The following is a 19,943-nucleotide window of genomic DNA, read 5'->3' on the forward strand; positions in this document are numbered from 1 at the left end:
GTACATTACATTATCTAGATCCTCAACTTGCAGTCCTTAGCGCAGTATGCCTGAGAAAAGTTTAAAAACTCAAAAGAGAGAAATCCTATTCAAAGAGTAAAATACTGCCTACGCTTCCAAAGTTCTTTACGGCCTGATAGGTAGAAAATTTAATAATGAAGGGCCGGGAATGGTGGCTCACATTTGTAATCCCAGCACTTTGGGAGGCTGAGGCAGGTGGATATCTTGAGGTCAGTTCAAGATCAGCCTGGCCAATATGGCGAAACCCCGTCTCTAAAAATACAAAAATTAGCTGGGCATGGCGGCATATGCCTGTAGTCCCAGCTACTTGGTAGGCTGAGGCAGGAGAATCACTTGAACCTGGGAGGCAGAGGTTGCAGTGAGCTAAGATCGCACAACTGCACTCCAGCCTGGATGACACAGTGAGACACTGTTTAAAAAAAAAAAAAAAAAAAAAAGGAGAAAATTTAATAATGAAAAACATAAACAAATAAGCGAGTCATCCTGAGACATATTTCAATTCTCCCCTTCTGTAACCTCAATAAATTCATTTTCTCCCACATAAGCTAATGTTTGCACTAAATATTCTGTACAAAGGAATACCGCAGACCATTAAAAAAACAGTAAAAAGATATAGCTGTGTCTTTTTTTAAAAATGGTTGAAAAATTGGGTATGTGTGGACAAAATAATTTTTAAAAATAGTTTTGCTTGCACATTTGATTTCTCTCTTCATTTATGATGCCCTAGTTGATGAGCTTATCAACTTTTCTGTGAAAAGTCTTCTTAAAAAACAGAACAAAACTTAACAGAAACTCTGATCCTGTTTGTCAAAATGTAGTTCTGGCCCCGAGAGAAAGGCAATATTCTTTGGATGACTTGGATTCTAAAGTAACTCTTTTATTAGTATTATTATTTACTTTTTTTTTTTGAGACGGAGTCTCGCTCTGTCACCCAGGCTCCCAGGCTGGAAGGCAGTGGTGCAATCTTGGCTCACTGCAACCTCTACCTCCCAGTTCAAGCAACTCTAGTGTCTCAGCCTCCAAAGTAGCTGAGATTATAGGCACCTGACTAATGTTTGTATTTTTAGTAGAGACGGGGTTTCACCATGTTGGCCAGGCTGGTCTCAAACTCCTAACCTCAAGTGATCTGCCCACCTCAGCCTCCCAAAGTTCTGGGGTTACAGACGTGAGCCACTGCACCCAGCCTGGATTCTAGAGTAACTCTTGATGAAAGAACATCATACTAAGGTGATTTTTATATAAAACATTAATTCAGTATATCAATCAGTCACTTTAATAAAAATGCCCCTCATTATCCTGAGGTGAATAGAAGCCTATGGGATTAATTTGTGTAAATAGATATTAGATTAAAATGGGAACTTGCCACATAACAATAATCAGATAGCATAGGCAATCCAATCTCAGTGCTGAATCCAGTATTGTGTAGTTACCTTTTAAAAACAGTAACATGTATTTAACTTGGACTTGCTTCAAGTAAGCACTGCATCAGGCAAGTTGGATTTCAAATAAACCTTAGCAATTCAGGGGCATTGTCGTACTGGCAGTATATCTCTTCAAACAACAGCAACAACAGTTTTAGATATTTATTTTAGAGAAATAAAGGAGACAATCTGCAAGAGAAAAGGCAGAAAGTGAGGAGGAGGAGAGTACCTAGAATCCAGGTAGAGGGTTTATTTCTAGAAAAGCAGCGCCACCTGCTGGTGGACCTGCATGTCAGGCCCTTCTGCGGCTTGCAGGCCATCTGTCTTGCAATCTATGCATAAATACACAGCAGTATTTCTCAGCTGCTGTTATACGTAAGAATTTTATTACCAGTAGGCAGATTTCTAACACACTGGTTGTAGTTTAATAATCCTCTATTACCTGAAGTATGGGTTATATAAAAACCTAGAATGTTAATTGTTGACAATCCAATTCTAATATGTAAAGCACTGTAAGTCACCCAGTAAATATACAAGTAAATCAAAAGGGATAGCTCTTTTTGCTCTAACAACGTGTTATTAAAAGCCACAACTTAATCACTTACATAAAAATAATGTTCATGCATTTCGATGTACTAAGAAATCAGGAAAATGCATTATAATCTTACTAACAGAGCTTTTCCTTCACTTACAATTTAGAGGAAACTATTTTGCAGAAAATATTTTTCCCTTTCTTTAAAAAATGTACCTAAACCAACATGCCATTTAGGAAATTTGCTCCTATAACAAAACCTAGTTACAAACAACTAAGATTACATCTATAAAATGTTATATTTTTAAAATAGCAATAGAGAAGTCATGGAAAATATGTCACTGATACAGTGAGCAGAGAAACACTACCTGTCATTTTTCAGAAAAAGATCACACAAACGCGATAGCAAAGGAACACAATAAAAAGCAGAAACAGGAATGTGATAGGTGACTCTGATTGTATCTGCAAAGGAAACTGTGAAATAAATTAACACCCAAGTACCCAAGAAAGGCACATTGTGGCTTCACTGGAAGTGATCATTATGCAACAGAGAAGGTTGGTGATTTTGTAAGAACAGAAATAAAGTGTAGCCTGTGAAATCTAGTGGTGATAACTAATGACCATACTACTTACAACTCTGATTTGATCTCTAACATAAAAAAATAAAATAAAAAACTACTCTAAAGAATAGATGTATGCAATAGGGATTGTGTTTCTCACTTGAAACAAATAAACCTCAAATGGGATCAAAGGGCCCCGGTAAATGAAAAATGACAGTTCCTATGTTGCCCTGATTTGATCTCAAGCAAAACTACCATGCTGATAACATAGCAGGGGATGTGAGGAAGGCAGTGGAGTTCTTGGATTGCTATGAAAAGAAGGCGAGTGTGTAGCCCATTCAGCTGATGGGAAGCCCATTCTAATTCCAAAAAGTTATTGAGATTTAATCTCTAACAACAACAGCAACAACAAAATAACTCATGCGGCAACCAAAAGGGTATCCTTTAAAAACACACATACACAATTTTGTTATTTCCAATACATTCTGTAGAATCTCTTTACATTCAATTCTTCCATCTGTCTAAGCTGGGTAAGGCACATGTGTGAAGAGAACCAAATGTCACAATGCTTGCTTTGAGAACGAAGTGTCTCCAGTTATCCAGACAGGGAGCTTGACTAGGAGGGTCTCGGGCATAGGCCATGGGCATCCCATCTCCCATCTCAGCTGGCTACTACTCACTCTGGAGAGACAGGGTTTCCAGGAGCAATTCTGGACAGATGCAAAGGGTGAAGGGGAATCTGGTGGGGTTCAGGTCTGTCAAGATTTGAGTTGGGGGCTTACCCTGCCTAGATATAACTCCTAGTGTTAGCTTGTGTATTAGTCCAGTGAGATAAGGTCTAGGCCACTGGCTAGGGTCTGAACAATTAAAGGTGCATGCCCTGCCTTAAATATCCAAATTTATTTGGGATAAATTCAAATCAATAAGGAAACATAGGTGGATGAACAGAAGCAATGGGTTTGCCATGGCTTCCTACCCCGACTCAAATACCCAATGACATATGGAAGGAGAAAACATCAGCACCCCCAGATCCACTACAGAGCCCACCATGTGCTGTCAGCAGAAACAACGGAACAAATGTGTTACCTTCAGAAGAAGCAGTGATCAATTTGAGATCAATCTATTCAAGAGTTGTCCAGCAGTCAAAGGAATTGGCTGTTGGCTGTTCAGAAACAAAGGTTCTGTTCAAGAAGGTATAAAGGAACAAGAAGGAAGAAAGGAAGATCTCTAGCCTTGAGACTTTTTTTTTTTTTGTCTCTGGTTCAGCTTCTCATGAAAGACCTTTTTCCTTGAGATACATGCTTAATAAACTATGGAAACATATTCTCAACAGAGTTTACATGTTAATCAGCAATTTATTGAATTCTCACTGTGTGTCTTGGTTACTGTGTGCAATATGCTAAGAATTCAAAGACCAATTTTGACTTCTACAAAAACCTCAACATAAAAACTGTCTAATGGGGTTTACATGAAATGTTACAGGCTTACAGAAAAGAGATTCACTTTTTCTAATTTGGTTTCCGGGTGGGCTAGTTAAGGAGGCTTCACAGAGATGGCAGTACTTGAGCTGTACCTTCACAGCAGAGGTTGGCCAACTTTTTCCCTAAAAGGCCAGATAGTAAATATTTTGAGCTTTCTGGGCCATACCCTTTTTGTTACAATTACTCAACTTTGCAGTTGTAGCCTGAAAGCAGCCATGGACACTGAGCAAATGAATGGGTGTGACTATGTTACAAGGAAACTTTACTTACTACAATGGATGGCAGGCCAGACTGGGCCCATGGGACAGTGTGCTGACCCCTGCTCTGAAGGATGGGTAAGTTTTAATCTGCTAGAAGCAGAGAGGAAAAGAATCACAGTCTCAGGAAAAGGTTCCAGAAATGTGTAAAGTAATGAGAATAAGACGCTTCTAGAGAATTGTTAGATGATGGATGCTTATGTGGAGAACGGAACTAGGGAAACTGGTTGAGGCCAAACTGCAAAGGGCTTTGAATGCCATTTTAATAGCAGAAAGTTGGAAATTATCCTCTTAAAAAACAAGGAACCATCAAAAGGTCCCTCTCTTTAAAATGGGATAACATGACGAAGTCTGTGCTTTAGAATACTAAAGTTGGTGGTGGTTTGGTGGCAAGAGGAACTAATTGAAAGGTTGAAGGGCAACAATGGCAGACTAGCTGAAGAAGAAATGAGCATGTGAGCTTGGCAGTGCTACTGGCAATGGTGAGAAAAGGTTCGAAATGTAATCTGGAGGCCAAATCAGAGGACTTGGCCATCGGTAGGAGGAAAGAGAGAGTGGTACAGGGTAAAACTCAGAATTTCAAATGTGCATATTGATACTCATTCCACTCGTCCCTAGACCTGTCCACACATCAGGTCTGCTGAAAGAAAGGGATAGTGGTAAGGCATGGGTGAAAAACTTGGGCCCAGTCTTGGCCTTGCTCCAAGCACTCATCTAATTAATTACAAAATCAACAAGAAACAGAGCCCAACTACTCATAAAGCAAGGTAGGAAAGGTGATGATGTGAAGTCTCAACACCAACCGGACCTCAAAGATATGGCCAGACATGGTGGTGCACGCCTGTAGTCTTGGCTACTTGGGAGGCTGAGGTGAGAGGATTGCTCGAACCTAAAAGTTCAAGGCTGCAGTGAGCTATGATCACACCACTGCACTCCAGCCTGGGTGACAGAAGGAGGTCCCATCTCAAAAAACAACAATAACAACAGAAAAAGATGAGTTGAGATCAAGACCATCATCAAAAAAAGAAATTTTGATGGAATTTGAAAAGACAGGAATGTCTTCTTTCCCCATCTGTTCTCCTCTTTTTGTGTTCCAACTTTCCCTCCCTCTCCCAAAAACACATTGAATTTGCTGACGATCTCCAGACCTATTTTAGGGATGGACAAGCCATAAAGAAGGGGTTTCAGGGGAATGAGGAATGATGAGACCTGAAGTCACAGTTTTCTAATGATCCCAGGACCTAAGGATTCTAACAGCTGGGCTAAAATCTAAGACACACATTTATTTTCATCCATCAAATCTGTACTATTCCAACTAGGAAGCCTCTTTTGCCTGGAGATGGTGTCCCCGTTTGGCCCTATATGCTTCCTGCTACACGATTTCATTCCTGGAGACCTGGCAATAACAAAACAAGGTGTAACAAATATGATGAGGAGGCTCTTTGGGGAGGTCAACAGTTAGCATTCATTGTGGGAGGGCAGGGCCATTTGTAGAGACACTGCATATGAACTGGTCTGGGATAGCTTCAGTAGCTGACAACGTTCTGATTACTAATAACCCCCAAATCACTGGAGCATAGATAATACCAGGACCCCGGGTTAGGGAGAGGGCCTTTTTCTGTGCTTTCCTTGAGGACAATAAAAGACACCTTGGAAGAAAACAAGCTGACAATAAAGTAGAAACCTGTAAGAATCTTCTGGGCTCTTTCGGTGTGTCCCTGTGCACCCAGTTCCTGCCCTAGAAGCTGCGAACTCACAGACAGAAGACTAACACTGATATACTACGAGGTTTCTACACACATAATTGTTCCTCACAGGACCTACCACGATGTTGGGTAATAGACATCAGCATTTTAGAAGGATTTATAACAGTAAGGGTTGAAGCAAAAAGGACTTTTAGACTTTCTCAATCAGAAGAAGGAAGATAATCAGAGTCTCAGAGTTTAAAGGAAACTTAGAAATATGACCTTCCAATTTCCTTATTTTACACACAAATTTTGCAAGGCCTACTGGATAGTCAAGATGGAAATCAATGTTCTGGGGAGATATAGCTGTCTCTTGGTATTTTTGTTGGCTTATTTCTGTTGGGACAATTATTCCATGACCTAGAAATTAAACAAATTGACTCCATTTAACTTTTATAGTCTGTTATACTAAGCTGTTCAACTCGCAGCCACTATCTGTGGGCTTCTCTGCCTGTAGCTGATATGACCTCTTATAAGGCTAGCTTGATGACAGTCAGTCATTTGAAAAAAAAAAAAGCACTAGTTATGGTTAAAGTGGCTTATCATTATTATTTCCATCAATACTATGGGAGATGGCAAGCTTCTGATCTAGCAGTCCACTCATCTGCTATGTGATCTTGGTCAAGTTCATCTCTGTTTCTTTGTTAATTTCATATGTTAATGAAGGATGATAATAATAATAATTCAACATATGCCAGGCAATCTTTATATATATTCACTCACTGAATTCGTGCAACCACTCTGTGAGATAGGTCCTTATTATCTCCAGTTTATAGATGAGGAAGCTAAAAAATAGTGAAGTTCTGGAACTTACTCAAAGTCACATGGTAGTAGGACATGATGTCTATGCTGGGGATGCCTAGATGAAATGAGATGATGTTGGTGCCTTGAGAAGCACAAAGACTCAAACACACATAAGACATTACTCTTATTATAGCCATGAGCCTCTACTTGGTGAACATGTCAAAGCATGACTTCACCAGGACTTACTTCCAAAGTTTCCAGAAAATTCACAGATCTCACCCTTGTATCTGCCTGCTCTGACGTTTCCTAGAATTTCAGGCTGTAATTGCCAACAAGATCTCTCGGTTCACTGCACAGTGAGGGGAATGGCATCAGAATCCCCTAACATAGAGAGGAGGAAAGACAGGAGATGTCTGCCTGTTTCCCATCTTCATCTTAATAGAAGATGTTTGTGAAGGAGCAGTGTTTCCAGCAACCAGCCCCTTGCAAATTTCACATTCATGCCCTAACTTCCGGACCCTGTGACATGACCTGAGCCCCTTCCTCCCTGTCTTCATTCCTAGCATAGTTGCAGCTTTTATTTTCACCTAGCATCTCTCTTCTCTGCAGGTCATTGTGCATCCCTTCTCAGTAACATCTGTTTAGGGCTTTGGTTTTGAAGCATCCCTGCTGGATATGTTCTCTCAGTTGGATACGTTACAGGCCATATGTGGAAATTTACTCATCTGCACTGAAGAAATGGCCAGATCAGCCTTGACAAAATGCAGAGAGCATTTCAGAACCATTCAAAGGTAAGGGAATGCTTGGTGCAGCCTGAGAGAGCTTTGAGAACAATCAGGAAAACTCTTCCTTGGCTTGAGCAGAACAAACAGAATAATGGCTCCTAATAGGTAATAGCTATGAGACATTCAGCTTTTGGATACCTCCACGTGGGAGGAATCATTTGGGTGCTGCTGTTGCATTCAAGCTGCCTACCTCGAGTCAGAGTCAAATTACCCTGACCGCCATAAAAGGCCTCGAATGTTGCTCTACATTTGGGCAGGTTGATGTGCCCACCTGCAGATGCTGACACCTCTCTAGCTACAACAGACCCCTTTCCTCACATGAGCCCTGCCCAATGCATTGGTTTTATGCTGCCCTGACTCACACCAAAATAATCAGGTTTGCTGAAATTAATAAAACTGAATGTGAATGTCACAAGTCCTTGATTTTCCAGAGCAAATGCTCTATATATGGTAGTAACCCTGCCACTCCTCATTGGAAGCATTGGTGGATTTTTGCCTATGTGGTTTCTTCTGGTACTTTGTTTCCAGATCTTCTTTCCCATAATTTATCCTTCACAAAGAATATCAATTGCACCTACCATTTGATCATTTTCTAGTTCCTTCAGTCATGCCCTTGTTCTTTCTTACTACATTTTTCCCTCTTACTCTTCTTGTACATCCCAGTTTTTTATGTTTACATATATGTACTATATAGTAAGTTGCTGCTTAGAAAGTTTTGGGAAGCTTCATGGATCTAGGGCGATCTGGCTTCTAGCACATCACCAATTCCTTTAAGGGTTGGGAAGCCCTTCATTTATTCATTCTTTTACTCATGAAATATTTACTGAACTGGAATCCTTCAGGCCATTTCCTATTCAAGTATTCTTGCCAATATAGGAAGCCCAGCCAAGGATGTCAGCATGCTACATTTTTGACCTTGGAGGGAGGGAAGGCAGCCCCTGGGTCCTTTCCTGACTGAGTGTGATCCAACAGGCTCCAGCCCAGAAAGTTGACATTGGCCAAAATGAAGATCATTTTAATGCAAGCAGTCAGCTCCCTTCCCAGAAGATAGCCCATGCTCTATGGTGTGCAGATGCCCATCTATGCACTGTCGATACAGCTGGTGCAGTGCCAGCTCTAGGGCTGGAGTCTTTCTCACTTCATTTATAAGTCTCTCAGTGCAGTCGATCATCCCTAATGCAGATCTGCCTCAAAAGATTCCATTTTCTATTTGCATAGGGTTTTCTCTGCAGCTCTAGGAACATTTGGTGGGACTCATCTTGCTGTATTGAAGGGGCTAGAATGAAAACTTTCAGATTTACTAGAAAAGGCTGGGGGAGTTTTTTCTTGCTGTTTCCCTTGAATATGAGAGATTAGCTCCCTCTGAGGATGACCAAATGAGATGGTCTGAGAAGAAAGGCCACTTTTGTTAGTCCTGCTCATCTGAGCTGGACATCAAAAGAATGTCTCCTCAGAATAAAAATCTATGGGCATGTGTAGCAATCTCCCTCCAAAGCAGGCACTATCTAGCTATTTACAGAAAGGCCTTTGCAATTCCCTCTGAGATTTCAAATGCAAGGGTCTGACAATGCTGGATTTAGCTCTGTCCATTTAGATTCCCTTTGGGAAAAAGGTCAGCTGGGGAAGCAGAACCCCTGTAAGCAGATGTGGCGATGGAGGGTCCCCTGACTATCCAGGTAATTCAACAAGCTGGTTTGGGAGAAAGCCCCAGAGAGAGAAGGACAACACACAGCTGGTTGGCTTGGTGCATTTTGCCACATTGCACTTCCAGAAGTTGGCATTCTCAGCATGCACAGCCTACCACCATGAGGGAACCCAGGACTCAAGTGCTTTTCCATGCAGTTTTAATGACCCCCTGAGGTCAATGGTGTACACAAATGCCACAATCACGGATGCTGACATAAGTAAGGACACAGACAAAGGTATTATGCACAAAGCAGTAAAACCGAAAAGAAAATTGTGCATGATACTTAGAAATGCCACATGACTTCTTTAGGACTCTGTGTGGCAGTACTTCACAGGAAATGTGTTTTGTATTTCCACTCGAGAAGGTTAAGTGGTTGAAAACTACAGTGGATTTTCAGTGAATGGGATGTGAAGCACTTTATTATTTTTTTCCCCCATCGATGTAAGGAGACATGCTGACTTCCTGAGAAAGGAGGAGAAAAGTCTCCTTGCCATATACAGGGATTTAAAGAATAATTCCCATGAGCTCTAACTGAAGCTACCACCTGCAGCTGGAAGCAAGAGCCTCAGCGCTGGCCAGCTGTCCCCACTGGTGGCTCCCACTTGCTTTGTGTCTGCTGCTCAGCCTGAGCCAATACTTCACACCAGCAGGTGAGAGCTGCCTGCCTGTCACCTTCAACACACTCAAGATGTAAGATATATTTGAACTGGGGAAGATGGTGAGGAATAAGGAAGAAATAATGGTAAGGAAAAGGAAACAGAAGCAGTAGATCCCCAAGGCCAGTGGTAGTGGATGCAGCCGAGTGGGTCTCCTAGTCTTGGGTCAGAGGTCAGGAAATCTTCCTCTAATAAGAAGGAAACTCTAGCAAACCCAGCTAGGAATCACAATGGCTGCCAGGTCAGCTGGGGAGAATTAGGCTCATGGAATTCAGCTGCTCCAGAGCCACTAATTAAACTGTCTTTTAAAGACTGTAACTTCTTGGATTTGCATCTGGGTAATGTGCTTCACCTGCAGGGTCCTGTAGACTATAGATCAAGTCTTCCTTCTGAAGGCTTCTCAGAACAGCTGGGCCCTGGCCCTCCCACAACAGGGTCCCCTCTGTTTGTCTCCTCCCCGAGAGGAGGGCTTCCAGCTCCCCCCTAGTCAGTCCCTTCCTCCCCTGCAGCCACAGCAGCCCTCCCAAAACAAAGCCTCTGTTAGGTCACTTCCCTGATCAAACACCAATATGATAGTGTCGCATTGTCTAAAGACTTTCTATCATATTACAGACTAAGAACAAAACCCTTGACCTGGCCCCTGCCAGGAATGGGGCCCCATTTTACCCTTCAGGGGGGTCAACTCCCTGCATGCTAAGTACGTCTTAAACTCTAGCCAAATTGGGTGGCCAGCTGCTGTGCAGGAGGCCCCCCCAGGACTCTCTACATTATCTCGAGGTTTCATTACCAGAATCCTCACTTTTTTCTCCTCCTTGGAGATTAAGTGACTTATCCATCATATTCAACTGCAAGAGTAACTGAGCAACTCAACCGACTCCACACTCTGTGGAGCCACACGGCCTGTGTTGAAATCCCAGCTCCACCAGTCACTGGCTATGAGACCCTTGGCAAGTCATGAGACTGTGACATGAGGCTATGAGACCCTTGGCCAGACTCACTGGCTATGAGACCCTTGTGCCTTAGTTGCCTTATCTGTAAATGGGGCACATTGCAGATGTCTCAGGTTATAGTTGCCTCAACTGCAAACAACAGTTACCATATAATAAGGGTTAAATTAATTAATATTTGCGGTAATAGGGGGAGTAGTGCCTGTAATGCAGCAAATGCTATATAAGTGTTAAATTTAACAACAACAACAACACATACACACATCCTCCCTGTGTACTCAGAGTTGCTTGCACACAGTAAGAGTAGAGACTACACTAATTCTAGTTGTAACATGAATCCAAGTTAACCAACCAGCCATTTCTTAGTACTGCTGTGTCAACAAGTCTCACTCCCTTGGTGATGCAGTATACATAGAATATAGATCTCTTTGGGGAGTGACCCCATGCTCAGATAAGACTAAAACATGATGCTAGCCTCAAAAGAGAAACATAATTTTTCAGCAGATGTTGGTAGTATGCCTCCCTCTGTCTCTCCTCACCAATGAGCATGACCTGCTTATGATTACTAGGTCCACTCCATTCTGGTTTCCATTTTTGGCTGCTCTGTGCTTGCAGCTTCTAGGCTTCACTGGGAGTCAAAGATCCCAAATGTTAAGATCATTCTGAAGAGCATGCTGGCAAATGTCCTAAATGTGCTGGGCCAGATGACAAGCATCCATCTCCGATGAAGGAAGTATCCAACTGAAATGATGGGCACCATATGAGAAGAAGAATCCCAAGGCATGATGGAAACCACAGGTGCTGCAGACCCACTGTCCGTTTCTGTCTGGATGGGGAAGGAAGGCAGGATGCAGTGAAGCCTGTGCCACTGCCCCACAAGCCTCTCTCGAGTGACTTCACACCATTATTGGTCTGATACTAATTTGAGACAATGCCCAATCACATCACAACAAATTAGCCACAGACACGTGATAGCAATCAACTCAGGGGGTGATCCTGAATGCGGGCTGGGGGATTCCCCAGCTCCGTGAGCCGCACACTCCCACAGATGTTTCTAAAAGCGTCTTCCCAGAGGCCCATTTAGAGAGAAATTAAATGCAACTTCGACTTAATTAACGTTTTAAATGATAATGAATACAATGTAGATTCATAGGAGGCATTTACATTGTGTTGTAAAATTTATAAAAATTTAATAACTCTTTGTTAATAAGTTATGTCTCCCCAGACCCATAAAGCCTAAGGCGCTGCAAACTCCACACTGGGTCTAATCGAGGCTCCTGGGGCAGGTGGAGGAAAGAGGCAGAGACGGACTTGACATTTGCTCCAAGCCTGCTCTAATTCAAACCTCTGCTTGTTCATCAGTACTTTATTTCATAAAGTAAAGGTCAGGATTTGGGCTCAAGGCAGAGCCTTGACAAGAAAGCTCAAGTGGAAGGCGGGCTGGCCCTGGCATCTGTCGCCTGAGATAGTGGAGGAGGATGGAAGATGAGGAGCTAACTGGCCACATCTGCCCTCCACCATGGAGGTAAGAGGAAGCATTCACTGCCTGGTGGTAGAAGCTGTCAGGATGAGTATCCTGAGAACCGGCCACTGTCCTGAAATAAAAAAGCAAACATAATTTCTATGTCACCTTGCATAAGGGCCTCTTCTGGGCTTACCTGAGGCATGCCAATGTCTTTTCTAGTTTGTCCTTAAAGAGCCGAGTCATTTATTACAGCATGGTGTCCCTGGGAAGAGAGGTGTCCCATGATGGGGTATACACAAAGGACCCTGTCAGCTTCCCTCATTCTGACCTTTCTCCTTCTTGTTTCCCAATCCTGTTTCAAAGAATTTCTTTTGAGAAGATGGCTGCCTTTTGCCTACTGTTCCCGTCTCCTTTCATCTACCTGCAGTACATCTTCATAGTGTATTCATCTTCAGGAATTCAACCATACTCTTTTTTTGGAAGGTGGTGAAAGCACAACAAGGTCCCCAAATACAAGCCAGTGACTTTACCTGACACTCAACTGAAACAACCAGCTATTTATTCTGGAGAAGAACCCAGTGTGTTGGGAGCTCTTGACAGATGAGCGATGTAAAGGACCCTTCTCAAAGGCAATTTTGCCCAAGCATGATTTCTGCCTTACAATGCTGATTTAAGAAGCTGCCCACTGCACAGAGTGAGCTAAGGCCCACAGTAAGGCATATTTCCAGTCAACCTATGGCTCAGCGTGGCTATCACAAAATCAAGCAAGAGGCAGTGGCTTCTGTAGCCTCACCTGCTACCAATAAGAGTGTCTTAAGAAGCCCCTTCCAGGCCCATCACTAGGTCTTAGTCACAGGGGATGACCCAATGGCTGCCTAGGCCGATCTGCCACTCTGTTTTTACTTCCTGCAATGAAGTACAAAGGGTCAAATCAAGACGCATGGGCCAGGGTAACTAAAGAGCCAGGGGAGAACCCAAAGGCTCTGGTAGTGTTTGGTGTGCACGTGTGATGGATATTGACACACACAGAGAGAGAGCGCGCACTCACATCAGCATGGCAAGCATGGGAAGATGGGAGAAAATGGAGACTCAGACGAACAGGCTTTAAAACTAATACATGAAAAACTATGATCACATTGATTCATGCTTATTATCCTTGGCTCTCCTTTTTCTGTCTTTTTCTCACTGGTAGTGGTGGTGGAAAGAGGGGAGTAATTGATTTTAGGGCCCAGAAGTAAAATAAGCAAATAGAATTTAGGATTGGGGAATTTGAGGAAGTCACCTAAAACTGCACATAAAAGGAATGAGATAATTATAGGCTGTTGATTTTTAAATGTAGCTTATTAAATTAACTCTCCTTTAACAGGCGTTGGAGACTGTCAGGATAGGGTGTGTCCTATTATAGACATTTTCCTAGAGCTGTTTCCACCCCCTGCCCTTGTATCTGATTTTATGTACTTCAAAATGCCATTAGTTCACTTAAGTGACTTTAGTTCTATTGACAATGTTAATTCTCTGTCTGCACAAACCAAAGGCTACTCAGGATAAGCTGATTTTTGTTTATTATCTGACAAGACTCGAGATTACACTAAACTGATTTTGGTACGTCTCCCTTCAACCTAATCATATTGGACTTCTCTCAGCTTAACCATCGGAGTTGAATGCCTTCTTGTATTATATTTATACCCGAAATAAAAGTCATGTGTAATTTAAAATTAGCTACAGTAGTTTGCAAAATGCTGCATGTAATTGTGCAGGTTTAAACAATTAGTAAATTGAAAGGTTGGTGTGAGCAATCACACATGTACTTTAGCTAAAGCTGGTTCCAAGTGCAAATCTAAAGGTCTGCTTCTCTTCTACCACAGGATTAATTTGTTTGTGCCAGAGTTACTGATGCTTTGTGACCAGAATCATGTCAGGCAGGTCTCAGCAGGTCTGAATCAGTATGGCCCTATGTTGCCACTGCATCATAATTTTAATTGTCCCTTTCTATTACATTTAGCAATCAGATAGCAGGCAAGACTGAAATAACAAGAATAAACTTCTAAAGAGAGAGAAAGGTCCATTTTACAAAATTATAGTGGGAAGAAATCGTACTGATTGGAATCTACTTCTATATTTATGTGCGTGTGTATGTTGCTAGACATTCATTTTTTACATTTAATAGTACTAGAACACAGCTACTTGTGAAAAAGACGAGGCCCATACCATCCTGATGTCTTTTGAGAGAGCTGGGACTCTTGCCCAGGACCATCTGAAGTGGAAACAAAACCAAGATGATCATAAAATGACACTCTATGCACTGATTCTAGCCTACCATATTGAACATTTCAGTCTTGCCAGAAATAAAATCCTTTTGTGATGAATCCTTATCGGTCACAATTTGCCTTACTTTTCTGACACCTTTTATTTTGATTTTTGTCTTTCCTAAACTAGTCCTTCCCCTCTGAAGTTCTTTTGGTCAACACAGTCTGGCCTTCCATCTCCTCCTGAGTTCAACAGAAGACAACTATCGTAATAGCACATGACTCAACCGCTCCACAGTAATGGGCCACACCTCCATAGAGGGGTGCACCGAGCAGGCAGCCCCTGTTGTTAGAAGGCAGGTTTTCAGAACTGTGTGAGCACTTTTAATATATTACCATTCCTCTGGGAACCAGCTACTTCTCTTCCCACTTCACAAAACACATAATGGGACTTTGTGTTTCAATTTAACATCCCTTGAAAACGGAAATTTTTCCCCTTATAAGAAAAAAAATAGAGTAAAGAGGGAAACGAAAGGAAAGAGAGAAATGAATTAGGCAGTCTCCAAAGCACACTGGCTCAACTGGGAAACTGCGACCAAAGCAAGCTCCATAATAGTATAATGACCTTTAATGAGTGTCTTGGGAAACAATACAGCCCTAGCATAAAAGACAAAGGGCAAAACTCATCATGGCTCTGCTGACACTAATTCAAAATGATTTTCAGAACAACTAAAGAATGTAAGAGAAGTAATCTGATCCGCCCATCTGACCTCACTTTGATTCAAGGGCCCTTCTCCTGCCATTTCTAATTGTCAAACCCTCTACATTTCACATCTGTTCATATTTAATGAAAAGCCCACTCTCACCACTGCTCTTGAGTCAACTTGCTCTGTCAAATGGGCACCACCCAACTCCACCACCAGCGAGGGATGCCTGGGGATTGCTATTGGAGCACTGCCAGTGGAATTTCACATAGAGACAGACATTTTTATAATTGGAGAAGAAGGGCTTATGCAGGCCCAAAAAGGGGCTCAAATTGGAATGGATTTTTCTAACTTATTATTAATGGTCAAAGGTGAGTGGTCTCACACAGGGATGGATGAAATCTGCTTTTGTTTGATGGAGTGATGACGGCAGGATGACTGATGAAACGGAGAAGGCAAATCGCCCCCTGAGCTGTCAATACCAGTTAAGGCTTCAACACGCAGCCCAAAGCTCCACGTGTTCCCTGGTGGGGGCTGATTTTGGAGGCATGGGAGGGACAACATGCCACTCACAGAATGTTTCTTAGAGAATGGGACAATCCCACCCCAAGGTTTTCTTCTCCCTGGTCTCCATCAATGGTTGGATTAAATTGCACAGCTGAGAAATCCCTCTAATTAAGATTTCTCTTGGATATAATGGAAATTACACACACTGGGCACCATGGGGTCTACATGGGGGACACAGAGTGTGCTGTGATTGGTATTGTTGGCCAGTGCCAAGACATGACCAAGGGGCCCTAGCTCAGAGCCAGAGTGGCTCCTTTCTTTTCTCCACTGAGTCTAGGCTAAGGTTTTAGAGCCTCATGATTATTTGAGAACAGAAGTTGTGCATTAGGCAGAAGAGTAACCCGGGGGCTTGTGGTTACTTTCACCACCATCAGTCAAAGAGATGTGACCAACTCATGCCACCTCAGGCCCTCCTCTGCTCTTCCTCCCCAGCACCTATCTTTGAACTTGGTGTCTTGCTGCACATCGTAGACAGACAAGTTCTCTGTGCAGCTGTGCCCTAGCTTATCTCTGTAATGGCATGCAAACTACAGATAACTCTTCAGGGGAAAATAAAGTGATAAGGATTCATATGGTAGCATCTAAGGATTGTAACAGAAATCTTTCCAACATTTTAGGCCCATGTGGCAGTCCACACTCCCTCTCAATGCAACCTCCATTACGTATTACTTTGAAGAGAATCCTGTCCCTTGGCACTGCTCTGGAGCAGCAGGAAATTGTGAATCAGAGAGAATGACTCTCTGGTCCTAGATCAAAGTTTTCCAAATGCCTCTAATATGGCTCGATGCACAAATCATGCTTTGCACTTGAACTTTGGGCCCAAACATAAGCACCTGGCATGGCACACAGTGAAGTCCCAGTTCCCTGAGCCCTAGAGGCCTCATGGATCCCTGCTACACAGCCGCACTCCGCTGGGACCAGCCTCAACACCAGCACAGGGGAGTCAAGCCAGTTCATTTTCCATGGGAATAAATGCTTAAGAGCTCAGTGATCTTCTTCCTCCTGTCGTCAGTGTACACCTACCCCTGCTAGGAAAGTGTAGCTCAACCAGCTCTGAGCACTTGGAAGGTGAGAGGACAGGGAGCAAGAGGTTAGCAATATATGTGTTGACTGCTTTAAAGAGGAAGGGAGGAAGTGCAGAAACGAGAACCATCTCCTACCTTCTATGCTACCAAAACATGAAAACAAAGTTATAGTTATACTTCAAGTAAAGTCCCCCAGTGGAACCACAGCCTTTTCTGCACTTGGACCAAGACCCACAGTCCCAGGGTCTCAAACTGGAGCTTTCAGGAACTTCACTTATGAACCGTATCAGGAAAACAGCAAAGTCCATGGTGAAGCAAGGATAAGGGAGGTCTCAGGAAATTGGCACATCTCAGCCTTGCCAGCTACCAGCTGCATAGCCTTGACAGGTTCTTTAACATCTCTGAGCATGTGGATGACAAAGAAGACTGACATCAGAGGCCTGTGCTATGGACTCAGGGATATCACAGAGGTTTCTGACTTAAATTTTTTGTTGGCATTTGGAATCACAATTGCTGCAAGATACCTTAGTTAAACAGGGGCTATACTATTGGAAAAATAAAAGATATTAATGGAACAGTCCTTCAAAATAGTCATCATTCTGAGAAAAAGCTCTGGAATCCACTAGCCCAGTGCAGGCTGACAGACATAGAAAACTCGTTTCCAGAACAAAAGACAAAATCTGGCACTGGAGGAATGAGGCACAGGTTAGAGAGACACAGTAAAAAGAAAAAAAAAAAAAATATATATATATATATATATATATCCATCTGCATCAAAACTCTGTTGTATTTTGGAAACTATCTAAGAAACTATCTAAGCTCACTAAAAGCAATTTAATGCTAGAGCTGGCTTGTTCTCGCTACACCCTTTCCTTCCTCCCTTTGATACAATTCAATTTACAGCCATTTCAAAAATATTAACATGTACACTTCTGCATATCTCTGTATTAATACAGTAGGTGATATGCTGTCACTTTAATTTCCATTTATATTTATTTAAAGGAGAGAGAGGAAAGATATCACCAGACTGTAATATCACAGTCCTGCATGCTATTACAAGAAGCGCAAGTTAAGAAAATCAGAAGGGAGGCCTTCCTAGGCACGTACACAGAGACACAGGCAGCTGGGGCAACATGTCAGCACACAGGAGTTCACACTGGGAAGAAGACATCAGCCCGACTGACTCAGAACCACAGGGCACAGCACAAGACAGGGATGATACCACAGACAGCACAAACATGGAACTACGTGTGTTGAGGTTAAACTTACAGGCACGGAAACTGGTGGAGCAATCATTAACAGAAACAGAAGAAAGTGGGAAGGCTCTCTCAAGGGTGTCCACGTTACCACGCACACGGCCTGACATGCATGAGCAGTCACGCTCAGAACGTCCGCAATCAAAACAACATGCCCGTCTCATTCTCTTGTAGATGGACATCTTGGCTATAACCGTGTGGTTGGATGGGAGGAGAGGAAGAGCGGCAATTAATGGCAAGGTCACACACAGCAAGGCAGCTGGAAGGGAGCTGAAGGAATTTAACACAGGTCTTAGTTCACTTTAACAGTCTTGACCCAGAAAAAAATGCAGAGTGATTGTTGGTAACAGTTTGGTTGTACATCAAAAAAGCAGCGAAAATATAAATTGCCTTTATCGTCTCCCAAGGCTGTTGCACATGATTTTTCTCCCCTAGGTAAAGCGGTGACCACAGGAAAAGGGCATGGCTGAATACACTCGGGTTCTCAAATGGGAAGAAGAGCAAATTATCGACAGCAAAAAACGTAACCGACACTTTTCCCCTGGTATGATTAATACAGGAGGACAAAATATACACACTGCCAATCAATGAAATTAGTTGCTTATTTGGTATAATAAATGGTTTTTGCAAGATGCAAAAATATCTAATATATAGGCTTTCTAATTTCCATCCATTTCTGGGCATTAGGCAGAGGCTGGGACAAGCTTTCATCAAATTAGATGTGAAACGATTACGTGTTAATACAGAATCTGAGGATGCCTTTGCTGAACTTCCCAAGAGTGAGTTTATATGATGGCTACAGGAATTTAAATTTACTCTTGACAGAACAAATATCCAAATCTGTCCATATAAGAAATGCAGCTACTCAAGACTAACGCTGCAGATTTGACATTAAAGGCAGTTCACAAATAAGAAATCACCAAAAGCATATGAGATGTTGCTCTATTGGAATGCATTTAGCTACTCATGGGTGTATTTCCTGCTTAAAGCTGAGAGGATCTGAAAATCGCATCTGCCTTTCTCTCCCCACTAAATAGAAATTCAGGAAGCAATCAGGCTATTGGTTAATCATATTATTTTTTTTTCCTTATACAGAAAATATTCACCAAAATCGATTAAAACTGACAAAACATGAAATAGAAGAATAGGTTCCATGTGAAATATCTTAATGCAATTTGCATGCAGCATTGATAGCTCTTCTAAAGCTGGTATGGTAGGTTCTGCACTGCCTGGGGATCCAAACTGAGTGGTAACCTATAAAAGTTGTTGGAAGTCAGCATCGTAGTTTCCAATGCCCTTCACCTTTGCCTTTCAAGCCAATTTATATTTCAGTACAAGAGAAGGTTTTTGTACCTCATTTTGATGCTACAACAGGCAAACATGTTTGCTTATCACTTATCATGAACTGGCCTGCTTCTCTCACGAGGTGGGAGAAGAATTCACATTTATTCTAAGCATTACTGCCAAATGGTAAACCTAAACTGAGGAGGTGTTATTCCCTGCACCCACACCTTCCATTTTGAAAGTCATTTCCCCCACTCTTTCTTTTTCTTTGTAGAGAATGATTGCACTCTTATTTTAAAATATGGCTTGTGGTTTTGCCCTCTTTGAATGTTACAGTCACCAGGAAGAGGGGTTTAAATCTCTCAAATGGGTCAAGTCCTGTTCTAAGACCTTTATGACTTGCCATACAGTATATTTGTCAAGCAAAGGTAACGTTATGATTGTGAAGAACAGGCACTGGGGGAGATGAATTAGAGATCTCTTCAGCAGCAACTCCATTCTTGTAAACTTGGCTCACATTTTTAGTGACATGTTCTTTTAGTGTCCTAGCTAGTCTGTTG

General features: G+C 42.3%; 1 protein-coding gene across 43 annotated transcripts in view; it reads right to left on the reverse strand.

Moving 5' to 3' along the window:
• Positions 1 to 19,943, reverse strand: part of KCNMA1 (potassium calcium-activated channel subfamily M alpha 1) — a 767,331-nt gene that overhangs the window by 113,641 nt on the left and 633,747 nt on the right. For 9 of the 43 annotated variants that reach the window (XM_034930926.3, XM_034930924.3, XM_034930910.3 and 6 more), the window contains one exon: positions 18,113 to 18,286. The exons of the other annotated variants lie outside the window; for them this stretch is intronic. In XM_034930926.3, coding sequence (XP_034786817.1) covers positions 18,113 to 18,286 — 174 coding nt within the window. The remainder of the gene's footprint in view (positions 1 to 18,112; positions 18,287 to 19,943) is intronic. 43 annotated transcript variants of the gene reach the window in all.

Source organism: Pan paniscus, chromosome 8 (assembly GCF_029289425.2).
Source record: "Pan paniscus chromosome 8, NHGRI_mPanPan1-v2.0_pri, whole genome shotgun sequence".
Lineage (NCBI taxonomy): Eukaryota > Metazoa > Chordata > Mammalia > Primates > Hominidae > Pan > Pan paniscus.